This window comes from Brienomyrus brachyistius, chromosome 6 (assembly GCF_023856365.1).
Source record: "Brienomyrus brachyistius isolate T26 chromosome 6, BBRACH_0.4, whole genome shotgun sequence".
Classification (NCBI taxonomy): domain Eukaryota; kingdom Metazoa; phylum Chordata; class Actinopteri; order Osteoglossiformes; family Mormyridae; genus Brienomyrus; species Brienomyrus brachyistius.
The window spans coordinates 16,237,942-16,257,075 of record NC_064538.1 but is presented as its reverse complement, the minus strand read 5'-3'; the positions used below and the strand labels follow the sequence as shown (position 1 = coordinate 16,257,075).

The window sequence follows — 19,134 nt, the reverse complement described above, 5'->3', positions numbered from 1 at the left end:
TAACTAAGGTAAACCGTTCAGATGATTTACGCAAATAATAGGCGTAAACAGCATTACCCGCAAAAATATTTGTTATAATTTTTAAAGTTACCATGCCCGAAATGCCTGGCTAGGTAGGCCCTTTTTTTCTCCTAAATGAAACCATGAATAGTTTCAGAGCAATCTGAAACACGCTTTCCTTGTCCTCCGCTCCGTAGCTCAGGCGTATTAAATACCGTTATAGAAAAGGAAAAGCGTGAGACATTTATTCTCGCATCCGTGTAGCACGATCTCCCCTCTTCACGGGTGTTGAACAGCGTCTCCTCGTCCCCATATAACCCAAACGCAGCCAATTTATCTCCCAACAAAGCCGCGGCCTAGAAAATGGCCTTAGATCTCCTTTGATACATAGAAACTTTATTATTCCCGAAGGAAATTTCTGAGGTGAGTCGTACTACGATTTCTGAGCAAGAATAATATAATTCTTCATATTATTGCAAAAATGCATATTCACACTTCTCAAAGGAATCAAGACATTATATTACTTTATCACATTATTGCCCCGATAAACCAATACAGCTATGGAATCTTTCTACTATGACCGATTCATTTTCCATAATCTTAGACTTCAACGAAACAAGGATTACCGCATTTAACACACTATAAGAGGCTCCAGTTGGTAAAAACACAAGTTTGACGACAAACATTTCAACAGTATGTATTTTAAATCAAACACAACTTAAATATATTATAGATTAAGTACACATATACATCAGAAAACATATCGGCGGTACATAGTACCAAAAAAAAGACTTCTCTCTGCGTTTAGATATCAACGTGTTTCATAGTATTACCATATCGACCAAGCTTACTATACCATGAAACATTTCACAGACGTGTAAAGAAATTCTTGGACATATATGAAAATAACGAGTGTGGAAAAACAGGAACATTCAAAATGTGGAGTTGACCAGGGAACCACATGAAATGTGTAGGGAGTTTGCAGCAATTACAGTTCTTTGCTCCAGATGCGGTTGGGGAACACTGTAAATGATAGTGACGCTTATACGGTGGCTGCAGAAAGGGGGGGGGCGAACTCGCAATGTGGATACTTAAAATACACACAGGGATCGCCTCTAATTAAAACTGTACAGAGCTAAACCGTAAAGAAACTCATAGAGCGACGGCGCCTCCTTTAAAATGCTTTAAAAAATAGTCTTCTTAAAACAAAAAAGGTAACGGGAATACGGAGGAGTGAAACGGTCAGAGTCATCTTCAAAGCAGACTCAGAGGAGTCCTTCGTTTCTTCCTGGAAGATCTTCTGATGGAGACGGAGTGCCCTGCAGCGAGTCTCGACGCTCCCATTCTTCGCGCTACTTCTGCACTTTCCCCACGTTATACAATGAAAAGTCTTCATAGTGTTTGAGCCAGGGCTGGTGGGGTCGGGCGGAGAGGGGGGCACACTTTGTAACTTCACACGCACAGCATGATGCAAGAAGTCAGGGAATGCCTCGTTTACTCTTCATTTTAAAATAAAATACAGTTAACGTCGGTTAAATGCAATGTGCAGTTCATCGCCGTCCGGGTTTTAGAGGGGGGGCGGAGTGTCCTTTGGTAGGTCAGGAACGTCATAGCTAGAGAGATGGGGGAAGGGGGTCATTGACACTTATTAAAGATATAGACAAATTATACGTGACAAATGAACTGGCAAGCGACAAAACTGTGGCGCATGCGCAGAAACGTTAGATGAGAAGAGGTCATCACAAATTCACAATTCAGGTTGAGCACACCCAACGAGAGAACAGCATGGCTTTAAAGTGAATAATTAACCGCAGGTACAGCCGACCCACATGCCGGCCGCGATCGCACTCAGCGCGTACAGCAGGCAAAGCCCGGTATTTTCATAACTCGGTAATTACTGAGTCCTGCGGGAGACGTCTGCGGTAAGACTTAAAGCCCCGGCGTCTAACGAGCGCATACCTCGGTGTCATTTCAGGGACGGCGTGGAAAGGCGATACCTTAGTCGACTTCACGTAAGGGCTTTCATAGTCTGCCTGGTGCATCACGTCGTTCACAATCATCTTGGCGATCTTCCAGGCCATCTCCTCCTGAGCCTGGGGAGAGCGAAAACGTACACACGCAGGCAGACAATCATACATCTACATTCATATTCACGATTCAGGAATAAAAAAAAGCAAATGGTGGTTTTGTTCAGAAAATAAGTATTTGTGAGCATGGTTGTGTATCCACAGTGACATCAGATTATGTTTTGCTGGTGGACAATCAGCTTGTTAATAAACGAAGCTATACAAAAGGGGGCTAAAAGTGCGATAACAGTCAAGCTACGCTTTTAATTTGTGAATGAGCATCCTGTAAATTAATACTTATTGGTTATTGTTACTGATAATTAGAATTTAATATAATCTAATTAGAATCTAATCTAATTCAATGTTCATGTCTGTTGTTCTGCAACAAACATGCAACTTCCTTCGAGATTGATGAAGCATCTATTTAAACAAGGCCTGGAATACCTCGTCCGAGTTTCCTTGCACCCATTTCTTCATTGCTTGGGAGAACATAGAACCTGCAAGAGACAAAATAGAGCTTCAGGGGGTGAATATTACATACGTGCTGAGGAGACGAGACGCTCCAGCTAATGTCAGTGTTTCTGATCATAATAACCTCTACATGACACTGTCTTATGGGAGGTGGGCCACTGGCTCTGCTCCCTGGCTTTTGTAAAGGTTAGAAGCCCCTGCCTCAACGGATGGTCCTCAAACCTGCCTAACAAAACTGTTTAAAAGTACATTGGCAATTATCAGCTCACTAGATATTTATTCTGGTTGCCCTCACGTTAATTTGCCTTAATTATGCTGCTCATTAAATCATAATTCCAGATTCAGCATCTGTTAAAATGCTGAAAAATGTATAACAATTGCAACAATTTCTAAACAGTTGCCTCGTGAGATTTTTTTCCCCCCCAGAGGTGTGATGATACAGATGATTCTCATTAAAGACCAAATAATTACTGTAATACATATGCTGACATGATTAGTCACAAAAGCATCAGAGCAGCAGAAACATTAAGTTAATTGTCATTTGGGGGTGGGTGGCATGGTGGATCAGCACTGCTGCCTCACATCTCCAGGGCGGGGGGTTTGAGTCGCACCCCGCGTGTGGAGTTTGCAGTCCGAAGACATACCGATAGACTGATTGGTGTCTAAATTTCCCATAGAATACAATATTGGGATAGTCTGCTGCCCCCCCCGGCCCTAAGACGGATGGATGGATAGATTGTTAAATAACACTATATTAAACAAATGACATCAACTGCACAAGTCAGCATTTTTTAACAGCCCAATTAGGGCTAATGAAATACAAGGTTAGTTGAAGGTAATGTCCCTATTAGCTGAAAGTGACATTGTTCCCCTCTCTTTCCTTCCTGTGTGGTGCCACCAAATCACTGCGGGTGGGAAATGCACTCAGTCACCTTTAGATTTCTTCACGTCTGGTTCTGGTTCAGCCTCCCTGATGAACTGGCCGAGCTCGTTGACCTTCCCGAAGGTCATCCTACTGGAGAAACAGCAGACATCAGCATTCCGCACAGAGGCCGACGATGACCAAAGACACACAGGAGATGAAAGAATCACTCGATCATACGACACGTGGCGATGAAACGCGCTCATTGCCAGCCTTGGACATGTATGTTCATCTTTCCGATACGCCTGTTTTTCAGGAAGAGAGACTATGTTCATGTCAGCAAGCCTGGTGCAAGGTCCCGTAATAGAGAATAAGGCTGCCAAATCTCCGACCGAGACACACAGACCAAACATTGTGAACACCTCATGCCAATGACAGCGAGCGGTAGCTATCGTCCATCTGGCGAGTTAAAAAGCCCATCTACCATTGGCAAAGAAGCGGCCAAGAGAAAAGTATGGGACTTTCTAATCAGCAGGTGGAGGTAAAGGCAAAATCAGCTGTGAAACTGTCAACAAGTGGGCAGTTTAAGTACTGAAAAATCACAGAGTGCTGTAACTGTGGGGAGGACGCACCCCCATGTAAACTTACCCAGCATAGGGCCGCTGGTACAGCGACTCCGGGTCCAGGCTGGCAATGTCCACCGTTATCGCCTCATCGAAGTTTTTCAGGATTTTAACCGCTGCTTTTTTGGCTCCCTGCTGCAGAAAGGCAAAAACCCCATGATGGGTCACAAATAGCCCATATCTGCTCCAGACAAGGTGTCGCAGCCCCAGAAGGCCACGGTGTGACGGCCAGAGGGGGTTTACCTGGGACTGTGGTCCTTCGGATCCACCCACAGCACGGTCCCCTTCGAGGGCACCGCCTTGCCCAGTGGGCAGCACGCTCCCCCCAAAAAACTCGTCTCCTTTCACAGAGTTAATCAAGTCATTCAGGTATTTGTAGTAGAGATTACTGCACAGGAAGCCTGGCAGGAAGACCTGTAGGAGACAGGGCTTATGAGAAGCTGACCGCCCGCAGTGATTCAATTAACCGGTCACTTGCTGCCGTGCTGTTTCAGAAGTGAACCCAGCTAGTGAGTCAGCGAGCCGGTGTCTGAGATATTACACACCGGGCCTGGCTGATATGCCGCCTCTGACTCTCTGTTGCATCATACCGTTGTGGCAAAGCGGCCTCACATCTCACAGCCTCCGGGAAGAGCGGCCCACCCATGGAGAAGTCGCAAGGAACACATCACGAGCCCTAAGGGCGAGGAGGCGGGAATGGGACCGCGGGCACATTGGCGCATACCTTTTCCATGGTGGTCCACGCCTGCCGCAGTGGAGTGGTGAAGCAGTCGGGCAGGGGGCCGCCCTCCCGGCAAATATTGGACTCAATCTCTAACCGAACGGAGTCATCAAAGCCCAGCGGGTTCGTGGCTTGAAGTGAGAAATACCTGCGAGTGGGACATGGAAATAAATACCCAGAAAACCAAGGTGCCATCGCTGGCGATTCGCTGTCTAGAAGCTGGCAGGGCCCTGCATTCACACAGGATGTGGATCAGACATCCCACCACATCCCTGGAGCACTGCAGCGAGGCTCACAAACACGTCCAGTCCAAAACTGTAACAAAATATACCAAACGATACCACACTGCTCACTTGCATTTATTACATATTTATATTGCATCAGTTTTATGTATTCATAATATTCATAATTCCACCTATATTTATTGTCTTAAATTGTAAGCACCACAATTTGCTTTTGTGTTTTATTCTTGTCTAAACTGTCCTGAATCTTACTACAAAGACCATCAGGACAGTCAGAATGCGAAGACCCCAAAGTAAGACCTGGCTAGAGCAGCCCCCGCCCTGATTGGTGGATGTGTCCTGGGCTTCCCTTACTTGTCGTAGAGGATCATGGCATCGTTTTGTGCCTCTTGCCCATCATACTGGCCCTTTTTAGATGCCAGCTGATCCTGGAAGTTATCAGCCGCCAGCCAGAACTGCAGGATGTTCACTGCCTCCTCCTTCTCCATGTACTGCAGGAGACAGCAAAGGTCATGACATTTCAGAAGATCTTACATAACTAGCTGGTTAGCAGAACATGCTGCTTCATGGTCTCCTAAGTAAGGGACGCGCTTATTTAAAATATAGTTTAGGGACTGCTTGCAGTTAACAGGGGGCCTCATGCAACGTGTGGCGGTAAACACCGTCGCTGGGAGTTTTCAGGGCTGATTCTAACAGAGATCAGTAAACCGTAAAACAGCAGAGTAGGTCACAGGTTCCTCTACAGCTCGGGGACCAAAAGGTGTTCGTCTCACTGACACCATGAAGTCACACCAGAAACAGGTGTGACTTGGGAATGCCACCTCCATGCAGTGACGCTCCCAAGTCCATATGGGGGGGACAAAATACAGCAGGACGGGCGAATCTCCCTCGTATGCCCTCCTCCCCCCCCCCCCCCCCCTCACCTCCGAGAAGTAGAAGAGAGCCGACTCGCAGAACAGGATGTCCGCCAGGAAGACTGTGCCACTCGTCAATACTTCGATCTGGTACTTACAGAAATGATGACTCCGCAAGAATTCGCTAAAGTGCCTGGGGATGAAGAGCACATACATCAGAGGTGGCCACAGAAAAGGCAGCACATAGCTGTGCTGAACAGGTATCTCTGTACCGCTGACAGCATCACAGTCACCCCCTGCCAAATAATACCAGCATGCACAATGACCCCGCAGTACAATTAGAGTAATCAGGTCGACTTTATTTCCCCTATTGGTGAACCAGGGGGTCATCACCTGAGGTCTACTCCAGCCACAGCCACACATGACATGGGAACACTCCCCCAGCACAATGAGAAACTCCGTGAGATACGACCAGGAAAACTGGAAGGGAAGCCACAGAGAATGACTCACTGTTCTTCCATGATCCCAAAGACCATGGACTGTGCGATCACAAAGCAGTTGGGATCCACCTGGCCATCTTCGCCGCAGATCTTCGCTGTCAAGCGCGAGCAAAGGAACAGCTTCAGTGTGTCCGTAAGAATCTTCCAGAAGGCTCATGTCACCTCAAGGCTAAGCCAATAACTACCAAAGATTCTGAACAAACCGGTAACACAATTAAGACATGTGAAGACGGCGGACTGTTACCGACTATGTCGTTCCTCATTGATTCCGTTATGGGAATGGGGCGAGTGGCGTCAGGTGAGATGTACTTGGTGAAAATGTTCACCGCATCCTTCTCTATGCCTGAAGAGAAAGAGAGGCTGGTACAGAGCTCGCAGACTGTGCTTTATGGCCTTAATAAATGCAGCATTCAGCCAGAAAAACCCTTACAAACACCATCTCCAGATCACTATGTGTATAAATTCTTATTCCGAGTAACAAGCTGAATAACATAGTTATTAACTAAAAGCTCAGTCTCATTATCCCATCGTCCATCAAGTCGTGGTCTTTCGACCCAATATGTCTTGACTTTCTTTGGTTGTCTTTAGTCTGTGAGCGTCAGGCTCGACCAAAGAGATTTTCTAACCCACCAACCGAGTCATAGCCGTGTGACTGAAATCGTGTTAAAATTGCAATTCTACCCAACCACGATACAGCAGTCGGTATAAATAATGAAAAGCCATCCTGAGGAATGGTCACAATCCCAAAAACCTCATACATATATTAAAAAGAAGGGAAGGCCTGACTTTATAGAGTGGTCTGTATGGCTGAGAATTCCGGGGGTGGGGGGACTCACTTTTCATGAGTTTTTCAGAGAGATCCTTGAGCGCACTCCCAGGCTGCGTTTTGAACGGTGTCCCTGTTCGGGAGGATGGCTGCCTGGACGGTGTGTCTGGCCTGGGGTGGCCCTGAAGATCACATCCCTTCCCCCCATCAGAGTCCGAGGAGGGGTTGCGGAACATCTGCCTGGGGCTGTGGCAGTTTGTGTTCAGAGGGGCGGTCCCCTGCGCCCATGGTGCCCCCTCGGGCGAGTCATCGCTGCCGGGCCTCTTGGCAGACGGTGATGCAGGCTCCGCCAGCGAGCTGTGCTTAATGGAGTTCAGGCTATGGGCTCTCACCCGGGTCCAGCTGGTGGAGCGGAAACTCTCGGCCTCTAGCCAGAACTTGACCAGATGGTCAGCGAGGTGCGTCTCCATGAACTGCATGAAGTATGGGATGGCCATGTTGTCTCGCAGGATCTGCTCCACAGTCTTGGACAGCCGCGACCGCGTCTCCTGGGCCTGGTAATTGACACTGGAACGCCCTGCATGAGAGTCAGAGAGTCACACAGAGTCACACGTGACATGAACATAAGCTGCAATGACAGTAAACACGTCACATGTCACACTCAAATACGATCAATACATCAGACATTACTGCCCGTCTGACCCGGGACATTGTGCAGATTTCTATTTAAAAAAAAAAAAAAAAAAAAAAACTGCTGGTCTATTAAAGCCTCAGCATTCTGAGCCACAAGCCAGCTGTTCAACCCCCGATTGCAGGCCACATGAATCCCTAGACGTGGCCTTAATGCAGCACAGACTCCCCAAAGACCCTTCAAACTCCTGCCAGAGACTCTTTGAAGATGAGGCCACATATCAAAGCTTTGCCATCTCAAAAGTGATGGCATAGCAGTAATATCGGGGGGGGGGGGGGGGTCAGTGGGGGTACAGAGACTGGCCCTGCCTTCTCAAAAAATGTCATTTTGGATAAAAGCATCTGATAAATAAAAAACAAATTTTTCTGTTATGGAAGGGGGGGGGAGTAGGCCCACTGCTTTGCTTCTGTTTTGAATACATATGTATGTTTTTAACCAATGATAAACACGGTGAGCTGCGAGTTATACTTTCATTTCATTTGCTGATGCATACTTTGGATGTGAACGACTTCCAAATGTACATTGTTATTCAAGTACAGAAGAAATGAAACGCTAAGATAACAACCAAAGCATATTACCAGTTGGTGACACTGATGTTTTAAATACAGATTTAAAAATCAGATCAGAGACCACACAGGCAAGTGAATGCATTAGTTAACCAGCTGGCTGAACACTATATATTTGTTGTATGGGAACCAGGAAGCATCTCAGAATCTCCTTCACTCGAACTGCACATCCCCACTTGAGGCCACGACCCTTTGAATATGGCTCTCCCTGCAGTCTTATTTCAGCAAAAACAAAGCGTCACTATGACAACCTGCCTGCCATGCATAAGCCCCACTAACCACAGGAGCGCTGGGGGAGGTGCCACGGGTCTGTGTTGACCAGTGGTTAGACAACACGCTCAGCGCACTATACAGCGGGATGCTCAACAGTGACTGTCGCCCTTTTCTAAATCTCCCAAACCTGGAGATGAAAACATGGCATCATGGAGCCAATTCAAAGGAATTCATTTTCAGCATACAACGCAGTAGGCAGATCTCACAGCTGCCGGCCTTTAGGTGGCACTAGACCTGTTTGACCTGCCAGTGCCCTGATCAGAGGTGTTAATTTGCACAGTGAAATCGGGCCAGACGTCTGCCATGACAGAGCTGGGAGCGAGAACACCATGACGAAGGAAACAGCTCACAGAAAAATCCAGAACACCTCGTCCCAGCAGTTACATGCCATCATGAATTCTGGTTACACTGCTGCAGTCTAACAGGCGAATTCGGACCGCAATGCAAAGCGACTGGCTGAAGGCAGATCAACGCATTACTACGGAGGGTCCCATACCCAAGTCGCCAAAGTGCGCTGCCTCCATGTGGCTCGGCTGCTTCTTGAGGATGGCGGTACGCCCACGTGCGAAGGAGTCCATGTTAGCCGAGATGGCGTTGATAGCCACGTGGCTGGGTCCCGCCGCCTCCAGGATGGCATGGTGATTGCGGCCACCAGAAGGGGACGGAGGTGCTACAGAGGTGGGGGAAACGCAGGCTGGACCGACAAGACAAAGACAGGAAGCCGGAGCCAATCAGAATCAGGCAGGAATCATGTGACACAACTGTTGGACCACACTGTGTTAGTAGCTGTTAAACCTCATTAAACTGCAGTCAGCTTTACCAAGAAGTACTCACCTTTCGCCAGACAATACCCAAAACCCTGAAGCCTGGAATTTTAAGCATGAGAATGCTTTGTTCATATCTCAAAGACACCCTTTTTTGTTCAGCAATTGCAGTTCAACTAAATTCCAGCCACGCCTAAATTTCAACAGCAGCCTAGCATGACGGTCCCCTCTTCTGGGTGTGATTGAGAAAAAGGATGTGAGCATTCCTTGAATCACGCAACAAACCTTGCAGCAATGTTGCCTGCGCGTTTGCATTTGATGGCCTTTATCATTATGCAGAAACATCTCTTTAAAAAGTGCCCTACTGACATTCCCAGCAAATACTAGGGGTAACGTACACCGGTTAGCACCAAGAGAGGGGACCTGTGAAATGAATACACGACCGTTCTTGCGAGCTCTTGGTCCGGTATTTTAGGCCTATCTATTGGGCTGCCTTAATACTCAAACAGCACAGGAAAATATTCAGGCACTCAAAGCTTTTGGACCACTATGAAAATCCATCATCATAAAATATACATCATTGTCTTTTTAAACACTGGTTTACGGGCAAAGCTAATATCCCTCAAGTGAAAAAAATCATCCCATATACTAAAGTTTGACCTGTTTACTAGTTTAATATAAACTGTGAATGTACCAAGAACCAGGTGTTTGGGCCGGTTAGATGTTCTTTGGGAAATCAGTAGATTAGCACAACCAGTAGATTTAACACATAAATCAGTGATCAGTTCCTAAAGGACAAGCTGCATTACTGCATTAACTAAACCATTGGAAATTTTTACAACTTTCAGTTTTGTTATGAACAGATCCATTGCACTGGTATTTCCTTACCTCTGCTGGTTCTTATATCAGCCGATCTCTCATTTTCCTTGCCTTTTGCTAGAAAAATTTTTTAAAAAACCAAGCAAATAGTTAGTTCCAGTCTTAATATTGACTGACATTACCTATGGAAAAAAAGTTCTTTATATTTACAGTATTTAGAAATATCCATCAAGCTAGGAGATTTAGTGTAATGTGAAATCAAAGGTGAGTTCAGCTATGAACGGACAGACATATCTAACACGGTGTCCTTTGTGGTGGGTGCTGGCCAGTCGTTTAGGGGTCTGTTCTACATACAGAAGGCCTTGGGTTGGATTCCAATCACCAGCAAAGTAATCATATCACCACTGGGTCCGTCAGCAAGGCTCTTATCTCAAAAAACACTTGGGGATGCTGGCTGACCATGCTCTCTAAACTCAGCCTTTCCTCACATGGATGGTGCTTTGGACAAAGGACTCAATTCAATGAGTAAATTATGAGTGTTGGCAAACTGCAGCTATCTGGGGGCTCCATCAGTGAACAATCTGGATCCCCCACGCATCTGGGAGCGTGAACACAGGCTAGCCTGCTCCCAATTCTGTCCTTGGAAAATCTGCCCGGTCCTGGCAGAATGAGCACCGGGCAGCTGCTGAATCTCACAGTGTAACCATGTACTTGTTTGGGCTGTTCTTAGGGGAACAGGACCCAAACACATACGTTTGTGCGGACGCTTGGAATATGCACAGCTGAATAACATCACTATTCCAACTGTATCGCTTTGCAGCCATTGTCAGACTAAATATGAGTTAATCTCACATATTAATTACAAATTTTTGGTTATCAATACAACGTATTTATTTAACCTGAATGTATCAGGAATGAATCACGAACTTCCCAATATGCTATCATACAAAGAAACTGGCTCCTCTGTTAACTTCCCTAAATTTTCAAAGATCAGATTTGACACGCTGGTCTACTTTACTTTGTAAATCAGTAGGCATCTACAATACTGTACTGAGCAGTGGTCACTACCAGTGATATTCAAACGTTGGGCAGTTCTGGGCATCACGTGGCCTATGATGAATAACCACTACAGCGCGGTAAGTGTCACTGCATTACATTACATTCTTATACTATTTAAATGCAGTGAAAATTTAACACTGCACTGGCAATTAATAAGCAGAATCAATGTTAGCAAAGCTGACCTATTAACCCGTATAGAGAAATAATGCTTTTTAAATACCGCTCTACTTTTAGGTCATGTCGGCTGACTTCGGTTTTATGTATTCATACAGCAAACGGTGGCCGAAATCTTACACCAATATAAATTATGTTAGGCGTGCTTTGCAAATCCACAACCACACACTTTCTCAATTTGCGATTTAAAAAAAAAACAGCTGGAGGCTGAACTAGAAAGAAGATCACGATGATGAGCAAACTAAAAGGCGAGTCAGGTAACTGTCACACCATGCATGCAGCCCAGGGTGCATCAGGTACCAGCACTCATTCGCATTAATACATTGAATTATGAATTTTAATAAAGTAAAAGTTTATCCATTTAATACGAGGGTTAATTTAATCACTGACACAGAACACGAATGGGACGCTGATGCAATGGCATGTGAGATTAAATGACACAGAGCTACAAATGAGATAAATAGCTAATAAAACACTGGTCTTTTTAACACGACTGCACAACAAAGTGATAATTACTATGGGGCAATTGGTAGAATTGCAATAGCTTGCGTTAAATATATTATTAGTTAGATACAGCTGATAGAAATGTATTTAGCCACAATGCAAACAAATGATTCTTAGGTTCCAGTGCAAGGAGAGAAACTAACATTATCTCGAGTCACTTGTAAAGCGTTTTATGAGATGTTATGTGGTATAGCGAAGATTTTTTTAAACGATACAATACTCCAATGACTGCAGTGACATACCCTTCATTTAAAAACGAGGCGCTACATACAATCACGTCTAATAAAACAAGGATCACAAGCCGAGCGGATTTGGTAAATATGAAAGTGCCATCTAAATATTTGCATCTATCAGCTGATATGGCCACTATTGCTGTGCCAGAAACTAAAACTAAACGATGCGTTCACGATCGTACAATTTTAGACCTATTTATTGTTTCTAAAGTTTAGACGTGACGGTATTAACAAAAATCAAGCTCAGAGGCCTTCATATCCAGCTAGAGCTGTCAACCTGGTTTCTCACCATACATTCTCAACAGGCTCCCTGCTAATATCCCCGCTCCAATACCCACTTCCTTACCTTTCCTCCGAAAAAACGACATGGTTGTTTTCGTGCTCTGATTTTGTCCCTCAGCTTAGTGAACGCATCCCGTGAATTCCAAACTCCCTTCATTCATAGCTTACTTGTCTCGTTAACCATACAAGCTGTTAGGCATAATTAATCCAGAAGCCGCAGACTGCTACAGTACAGACTTCCTTCTTCCTCTTTAGCTAGAACGGGCCGCCATATTGTCAATAAAGAGATCACTTCCGGTCCATAAAATGTGCATTATGGGTAACGCATGCTGTTCATGAACTGCACCATTCATTTAACAACTGATGCTAGATCAGTTAGACATCCCGCATCGTATGAATCAATCATTGGTTACGAGGGGAAAACTGATTCTGCGTCAGTCTTAAAAGATTTCCCGAGTCCCCGAAGCCATTTCACATACGTGGTGGTATGATATTCAAAACTGATTAAAAGAGGGATGACATTGAAGAGCGTGGAATATTTTTGTTTTTGCTTTACGCTACCTTTTACTTATTGAACTGCACAATCATTCGAATTTCATCATTGTTGGAGAACTTCAGTTTCAAAGTTTCCCTGTCTTGGAAAATGAAACATTTTCAAACGTTGTTCTCTGATATGTCTATGAATTAAAAAGCATCGTAAAGATATTTATATCCTTATTTTAAGATGTTATTAATGTTCAATATGTGTCATATACTGCATGGTGGATCAGTGCGTATTCTGTTTTGTTACAACACCAGAATTGTGGGTCTGAGTGCAGAATGTGTGCTCACATAAGTTTTCACCAAAAACATATAGTTTAGATGAACTAATGTCACTAAATTGCCTGTAGTATGAGTGTGTGCCCTGTACTATCTTGGTTAGGCTCCAGCATCACTGTAACTCTCTGGTGGATAAGCATTTCAACTTTCTAATTTTGCTTGAAGAAGTAAGAACTGAAAAATTTCATCACTCTGGGGCCTCGTTTGTCCTCCTACCTTCTACGGATATTGAAAAACAAGCCAATTGATCATAACAGGGCACCAGTGCAGCAAAAAAAATAAAAAATACTGGCCTGAAGCATATAATCCATATTAGTGTTTCTGACACATTGCTGGGTTTGTTCTAGAAGAGATCCAGAGCAGAACAAGATTCATCTGATATTGTGGGGTTTCTAAAGTGTACACAGAACCTTACAATGTAATAATTCTTTATAATAGACAGCACATTTGAATGATAATGAATGTTGGAAGATGGCTGCTAAAAAACTATAATATAAAACAATGTATATCATGTATTTATAAAGGCTCTGAAGCTAACTTGAGGATATTAACAGAAGCTACAGAGTAGTTGTTGTGTTTACGGACATTTCTGATTCACATTCCACAAAAGCGTGTGGTGGTAAGCACTTTTTCTGTCAAATTGAACCACACAAATGCACAGGAGATGAAACACTCAAAACAAAACTGATATGAAGTTAACATACTATTTCCCATGTTTTTCTTTCAATAAAAATTAAAGCCAAATATTGAATATTACTTCAAGCATATCCAGGAAGCAAATAAAAGACAAGACAAAAACCTCTGGCATAATTTCAGGTGACAGCACACTAATAAATATCTACTTGTTGAGCCAACATACAAACTTCACACCACTGATATGAATTCTAATTACCGTAACATGTCACAAATAAACAGATTTTAATAATGGCTTACAGATGCTAGTTGTTTTTTGTAGAATCATAAGCATCAATAATTATATTGCTGTAAAATAATTATTAGTGTATAATGGGCATTGCAGAGCAGATCCACTAAAATGTCGCAAATTGCACAGGAAATCTTGCGAGGTTAGGAGTCGTAGATTTCAGCGAGACTATGAAGCAGAACGTAGAGGAGACCTCATTCCAAATGATCTTAACTGCCAAGCTGGTAACCAAACGCTTGGCACATTTTTAAAATCGTGGCTTGTTAACAGCTGTAGTTATAATTCTGTCATTTGGCATTAGGTTTTCCTGCACACAGCCAAATGCCTGGCAGACAAGGCATCACACAGAGCTCCACGGCATCTGGCAAATCGAAATAGCAAGAAAACAGAGCATTTTCCTCAAGAATGTTTTCTTCCATGCCCTGACCTTTAATTTGGAGTCAATTTGACAGGCAGTGAAAAAATCAGTCAAGGTCATGCAGCAATTCCTGCCTTCCTGTAGAAAGTGAGGTTGCTTGATTTACATTTCCTGAAATTTCATATCACTGGCCATCTATTATGTACATTAGTGCTGTGCACAGCCCTTTTGAGGGGCAGGTGACGAACGGGGCGGAGGTGGGGGTGAGGGAAGGGGGCTTAGGGTAAATTTTGCCAACCGAACGAGGAGATCCCCTCAGAAAATTTTATGTGCTTGTGCAAATATTCACACATGAGATTTACAATGTGAGCAGGGGGAAAAATGAAAGTGGGGTTTGAAAGAAACACACAACGACTTCCACACATATAATCCATTTGTGCTTGTACTCTTGTACATTTATTTTTTCCAAATGGAAGAATGAAACATTTTCCTTAGATACTGAGGCAAAAAAAATACAAATTAATATCCAAATATATCTGGGACAACGATCATTAAAACTGGATTTGGAAAAAGGCCTATTCAAAATGTTGAAAAGGGAATGAAACAGGAAAAGGTTTCAGTCATGACTTTGCACCATCAAACCACTTCTTCCTGACATATCACATGACAAGTCATTCCCGCAGAACACAAACCTGCACCAATGGCTGCTGAGGCAAAGAGGAAGACTGAGCGATCGATCTTTGTTAATAAATTTTTGCATATGTAAATAATGTAACATAGTCTTGATTTTCTAGGGAATAGTTTACAAGAGCTTGAAGTTCAAATGTGAAAATTCAAGGAACAGAGTCCATGATATTAAAAGAATGCAAGCTGGATCTGGCAATATCATCAAAACCTTCTTGAACATCTACTAAGAAGTTCAGATCAGATTTGGATATAATTGACAATAATGTGACACCATGCTTCACATCAGCAGAAACCATGGTGAATTGCATTTCTCAAACAAGAAACTACAAAAGGAGGAACATTTAACACTACAAAACAATCGCAAAGCAGAAGGAAAAAAAGAGAATGTAAGTGTGATGCACTGGAGAGAGGAATAGGACAAAGCTATTATACTTCATATGAAAATAGTCAAGGACCCACGGAAAAAGGATATGCATGTGCCTTGAAAGCTCACAAAGGTATAAGCTGATTTAGAAACATTAAGAAGGATTTCTCATCTATGTTCAGAAATGATCACTGGAAAAGCAGTGAAACTATTTCACACTGACCATTAGAGGGAGCTCCAGTAATTTTGAATAATTTCTAAATAACGCTTATCTATAAAAGAGAGAATGTGACTTTCTATAAAGATCTTTCTGTTTATTTTCAGTCCCGTCCAATTTTGTGAGTCATCCCTGGCCGATCGATGCGATAGACGAACTCAGCTAGGAGGAAGTAACCCACGTACTCCACGATATCAGGCGTGGTGTCTATATAGTAGTGCCCACCTTCTCCATGGTGACTGAAGCAGTGAGTGTGCTCCACACGCAAGTCCAAGTCCTGAAGAAGCAGGAGGAAAAACACAGGAATCTGAAATGTACATCACTCTCGATCATTCATTTCCAAAACATTTACTAAAGAATTTCTGTTACTCAGCATTTCCGGGTATATTGGAATCCCCACAATTCCAGCATTTCTTGCCAATCTGGACATGAATATCTACAAGTGGATGGACGAGCAGGCAGGAAACAGTGCCCAGGTACTCACAGGGTCTCTGGACACCAACACAGACTGGCAGACGAGTGGGGCAGTCACAGTGAAGTGTTTAAGCCAGTTGTTGACATCTTCATTACTATTGAGGGGACAAGAGGAGAATTCCCGAGGCTTCGGACGAGGGAATCAGGAGGATGGGAGAGAATGAAAAATACAAATACAAACATAATAATCATGCAGAAAACAAAACCCTTATGATATTCTTTCATGAAGCTACAAATAAGTGACCGGGCCACAAATATGTTAATTTACCATAATATGGATCTTAGCTTTGCCTTTCTGGATGATGAAGGTTCCTCCCAATGCCAGGCTTTTATCACTGTAGTGGTTCTCCAAAGTCTTCCTCAAACATGTGACGAGACTGTGCTCTCCTGTTCTCCTGCTAGCCTTCACCTCCAAAACCTGTGACGCGTTAAGTGAACTCCATTTAAATTCCTACAATCTAACATAGAGCAGGCGGCCCACTCCCTTCAACGTCGCTATCGCCCCCCCACCTGCTGCCCCAATGTGACCCCGTTGCTCCTCACCTTTCCCGGTTTACCCTCACATGCATAGAGGTTGCCCAGAAGTCCGAAATCACAGTCTCCGCACTTATCGCTGTACTTCTCCTGCAGGCATTTACCGTCTGCCAGGTTAATAGACGCTAAATAGCTGCCGTTCACTGCCAACTTCCCCTCACTTTCGGTGACAACCAGGGGCATCAGCTGTGATACAGTTAAATTAAAGTTAAAACACACAATAAGTGTTACACAGTGAGAGTTGCGCATATGTAACTGTTTTTCATTTTTGCATTATGATGATGAAAGAACTAATCTGCTGATCAGAGATTTCACACCAGTGACATTCTAGTCACAGGCACCGAGACATAACCCTCTTAACCTCACACGAATCACAAAAGTGCTGTAGATACAGGTTATTACACGTTACTAGCAGCAGGATAACTTACTTCAGCATTCATGCCCACGCTCTTTGAAGAAACCGCACCCGCACCTAGTATGAACGCCCCTGGCAGCTCGAGTGCCTTAGCGATTGAGTTCATGTCGTACACCTGTAAACTCAAACAGATCGGTGTTGTGCCATTTCATTCATTCGTGCTTTAACTGTAAAAAGCGAATGGGGCTGCTGAACGTAGCTTCCTGTGACAATTAACTGACGTATGAAATCACATAAAAACAGCAATTATCATCGTTAACAAAAATAAAAGAACCAACACCACGCAGACTAACAAATATCTTAATTCAAAGTACCGAGACTAGCTCCTCCCCTTACTAAACTGAAATCGCATTTAATTTTAAACAGTGAGTTACTTTTTTCTCACGCTTTGTAAATGATAAACACGGGTAATCTAAACCCATATATTCTCGATACTGATTAACCAAGGAAAATGCACACAATTTCATACATTGTAGATAGTTGCTTATCTGATCTCTAACCTTGTCCAGTTGCACTAGAGGAATCAAGTAAGGGACACCTCCAACATCCGCTATCCGCGGGCTACCGCATAGTCCTGTTCAAATGCAATAAACACATTTCCAAGAGAAAATAACCTTTTCAAACATTTATTATAATAGTAAAAGTAATAAGAATAATCAAATAAATTTACCCTTAGCAGGAAAATTAAATGGGTCCTGGGAGAGGTCTGGGCATTCCACCACAGTAACTTTGGCGTCAGCAAAGTTGTTTTTTAGTCCATTCTGTAGCACTGAACGGGAATTAAATTTTAACATGTTCAGTTACCCGAACTACTCTGACACAGTAGTACTCGTGTAGCTATACGGATAATCGTGCTTCAACAGTGATTTAAAAAAATAGCCCAACATTTTCAGTGTCATTTTTATCGAACCGGGGCGACATGGTGGTGCATTACCACTCACACCTCTGGGACCCGGGTTCGAGTCTCCGCCTGGGTTACATGTGTGTGGAGTTTGCATGTTTATGCTAAAACATGCTGAGGCTAATTGGAGTTGCTGAATTGCCCGTAGGTGTGCATGTGTGAGTGAATGGTGTGTGAGTGTTTCTTGCGATGGGCTGACCCCCCATCCTGGGTTGTTCCCTGCCTCGTGCCCACTGCTTCCGGGATAAGCTCCGGACCCCCCGCAACCCAGTAGGATAAGCGGTTTGGAAAATGGATGGAGGTATTGTGAATATACGGTGTGTAAAGAACTCCGGAATCTATAAATACGTGGTTCGGAATCTATAAATACGTGCAACGGTGTGTAAAGAACTCCGGAATCTATAAATACGTGCTTCGTGTTTTACAATACTTCGAAAAGCACACTGATCTCTGCTGATAATTCTGCCCGCTCCCCAGCGTTGCACAAATTACATTTTACAGAATTTCAATACGCTTCCCATATTATCATGTAATCATGGGTCAACGCCATGGCCAATTCTCTCAGACATGTCGAACATATTGTTTTTCTACGGACGTGATATTTTAAATGATATTTAAACATGGACACGTTTGTTCCTGTACGGACAGGTTGACGATCCCTGATTATACCATTATATTACTGTCCCTATCTTCTACACCTACATTCCAAAGTATTCAAACTAAACCACACAGTAGCTGATAACTTGCACAGAAAACAGTCTATAGGAATCCGGGTGTTTTCATACCCATTCGTACCTTCACACAGCTCTTCCAACTTTGGGACATGCAACTGGACTTTCTCGGTTTTATTCCGGGCTGCCATTGCGCAAGATGGACCTCCCGGTACCACAGGGACAAGTGACAACACAAGCTACCCACTTGTCGAGGTCAGTGCAGAAGTGACGTAACGTCATACGTCACACAACACGTGAGG

At 43.8% G+C, this 19,134-nt stretch overlaps 2 protein-coding genes across 4 annotated transcripts; both read right to left on the bottom strand.

Moving 5' to 3' along the window:
* Positions 1-681: 681 nt before the first annotated feature.
* On the bottom strand, positions 682-12,759 carry akap10 (A kinase (PRKA) anchor protein 10). 3 transcript variants are annotated; one of them, XM_049016788.1, is made up of 15 exons: positions 12,535-12,759; positions 10,288-10,335; positions 9,132-9,329; positions 7,176-7,682; positions 6,584-6,682; positions 6,350-6,434; positions 5,909-6,032; positions 5,340-5,476; positions 4,747-4,891; positions 4,266-4,436; positions 4,048-4,157; positions 3,470-3,552; positions 2,511-2,563; positions 1,960-2,093; positions 682-1,613 (listed from the first exon to the last, which is right to left on the bottom strand). In XM_049016788.1, the coding sequence occupies exons 1-15, from the start codon at positions 12,554-12,556 to the stop codon at positions 1,568-1,570; spliced, it is 1,962 nt and encodes a 653-aa protein (XP_048872745.1). In that variant the 5' UTR covers positions 12,557-12,759; the 3' UTR covers positions 682-1,567. The 3 variants fall into 3 exon arrangements, with proteins under 3 accessions (XP_048872745.1, XP_048872747.1, XP_048872746.1); XM_049016790.1 differs by having other exon boundaries at positions 1,998-2,093; XM_049016789.1 differs by having other exon boundaries at positions 3,470-3,549.
* A 2,239-nt stretch (positions 12,760-14,998) lies between these two features.
* Positions 14,999-19,129, bottom strand: c6h11orf54 (chromosome 6 C11orf54 homolog). Its single transcript, XM_049016802.1, has 8 exons — positions 18,957-19,129; positions 17,931-18,029; positions 17,761-17,834; positions 17,274-17,375; positions 16,855-17,031; positions 16,580-16,729; positions 16,322-16,438; positions 14,999-16,114 (listed from the first exon to the last, which is right to left on the bottom strand). Exons 1-8 carry the CDS (start codon positions 19,021-19,023, stop codon positions 15,941-15,943), a joined length of 960 nt encoding a protein of 319 aa, XP_048872759.1. The 5' UTR covers positions 19,024-19,129; the 3' UTR covers positions 14,999-15,940.
* Between the last annotated feature and the right edge of the window lie 5 nt (positions 19,130-19,134).

What these genes read in the sequence shown, in the direction of transcription:
- akap10 (XM_049016788.1), bottom strand. Translation starts at nt 12,556, where the DNA reads ATGTCGTTTTTTCGGAGGAAAG. An exon ending in AATGAGGAACGACATAGTCG is followed by an intron (nt 6,435 to 6,583) that starts GTAACAGTCCGC and finishes CGCGCTTGACAG; the next exon opens with CGAAGATCTGCGGCGAAGAT. An exon ending in AGACGTGAAGAAATCTAAAG is followed by an intron (nt 2,564 to 3,469) that starts GTGACTGAGTGC and finishes TGTCTCTTGCAG; the next exon opens with GTTCTATGTTCTCCCAAGCA.
- c6h11orf54 (XM_049016802.1), bottom strand. Translation starts at nt 19,023, where the DNA reads ATGGCAGCCCGGAATAAAACCGAGAAAGTCCAGTTGCATGTCCCAAAG. An exon ending in GTTGGAAGAGCTGTGTGAAG is followed by an intron (nt 18,030 to 18,956) that starts GTACGAATGGGT and finishes ATTCCCGTTCAG; the next exon opens with TGCTACAGAATGGACTAAAA. An exon ending in AAGCTAAGATCCATATTATG is followed by an intron (nt 16,439 to 16,579) that starts GTAAATTAACAT and finishes CCTCGTCCGAAG; the next exon opens with CCTCGGGAATTCTCCTCTTG.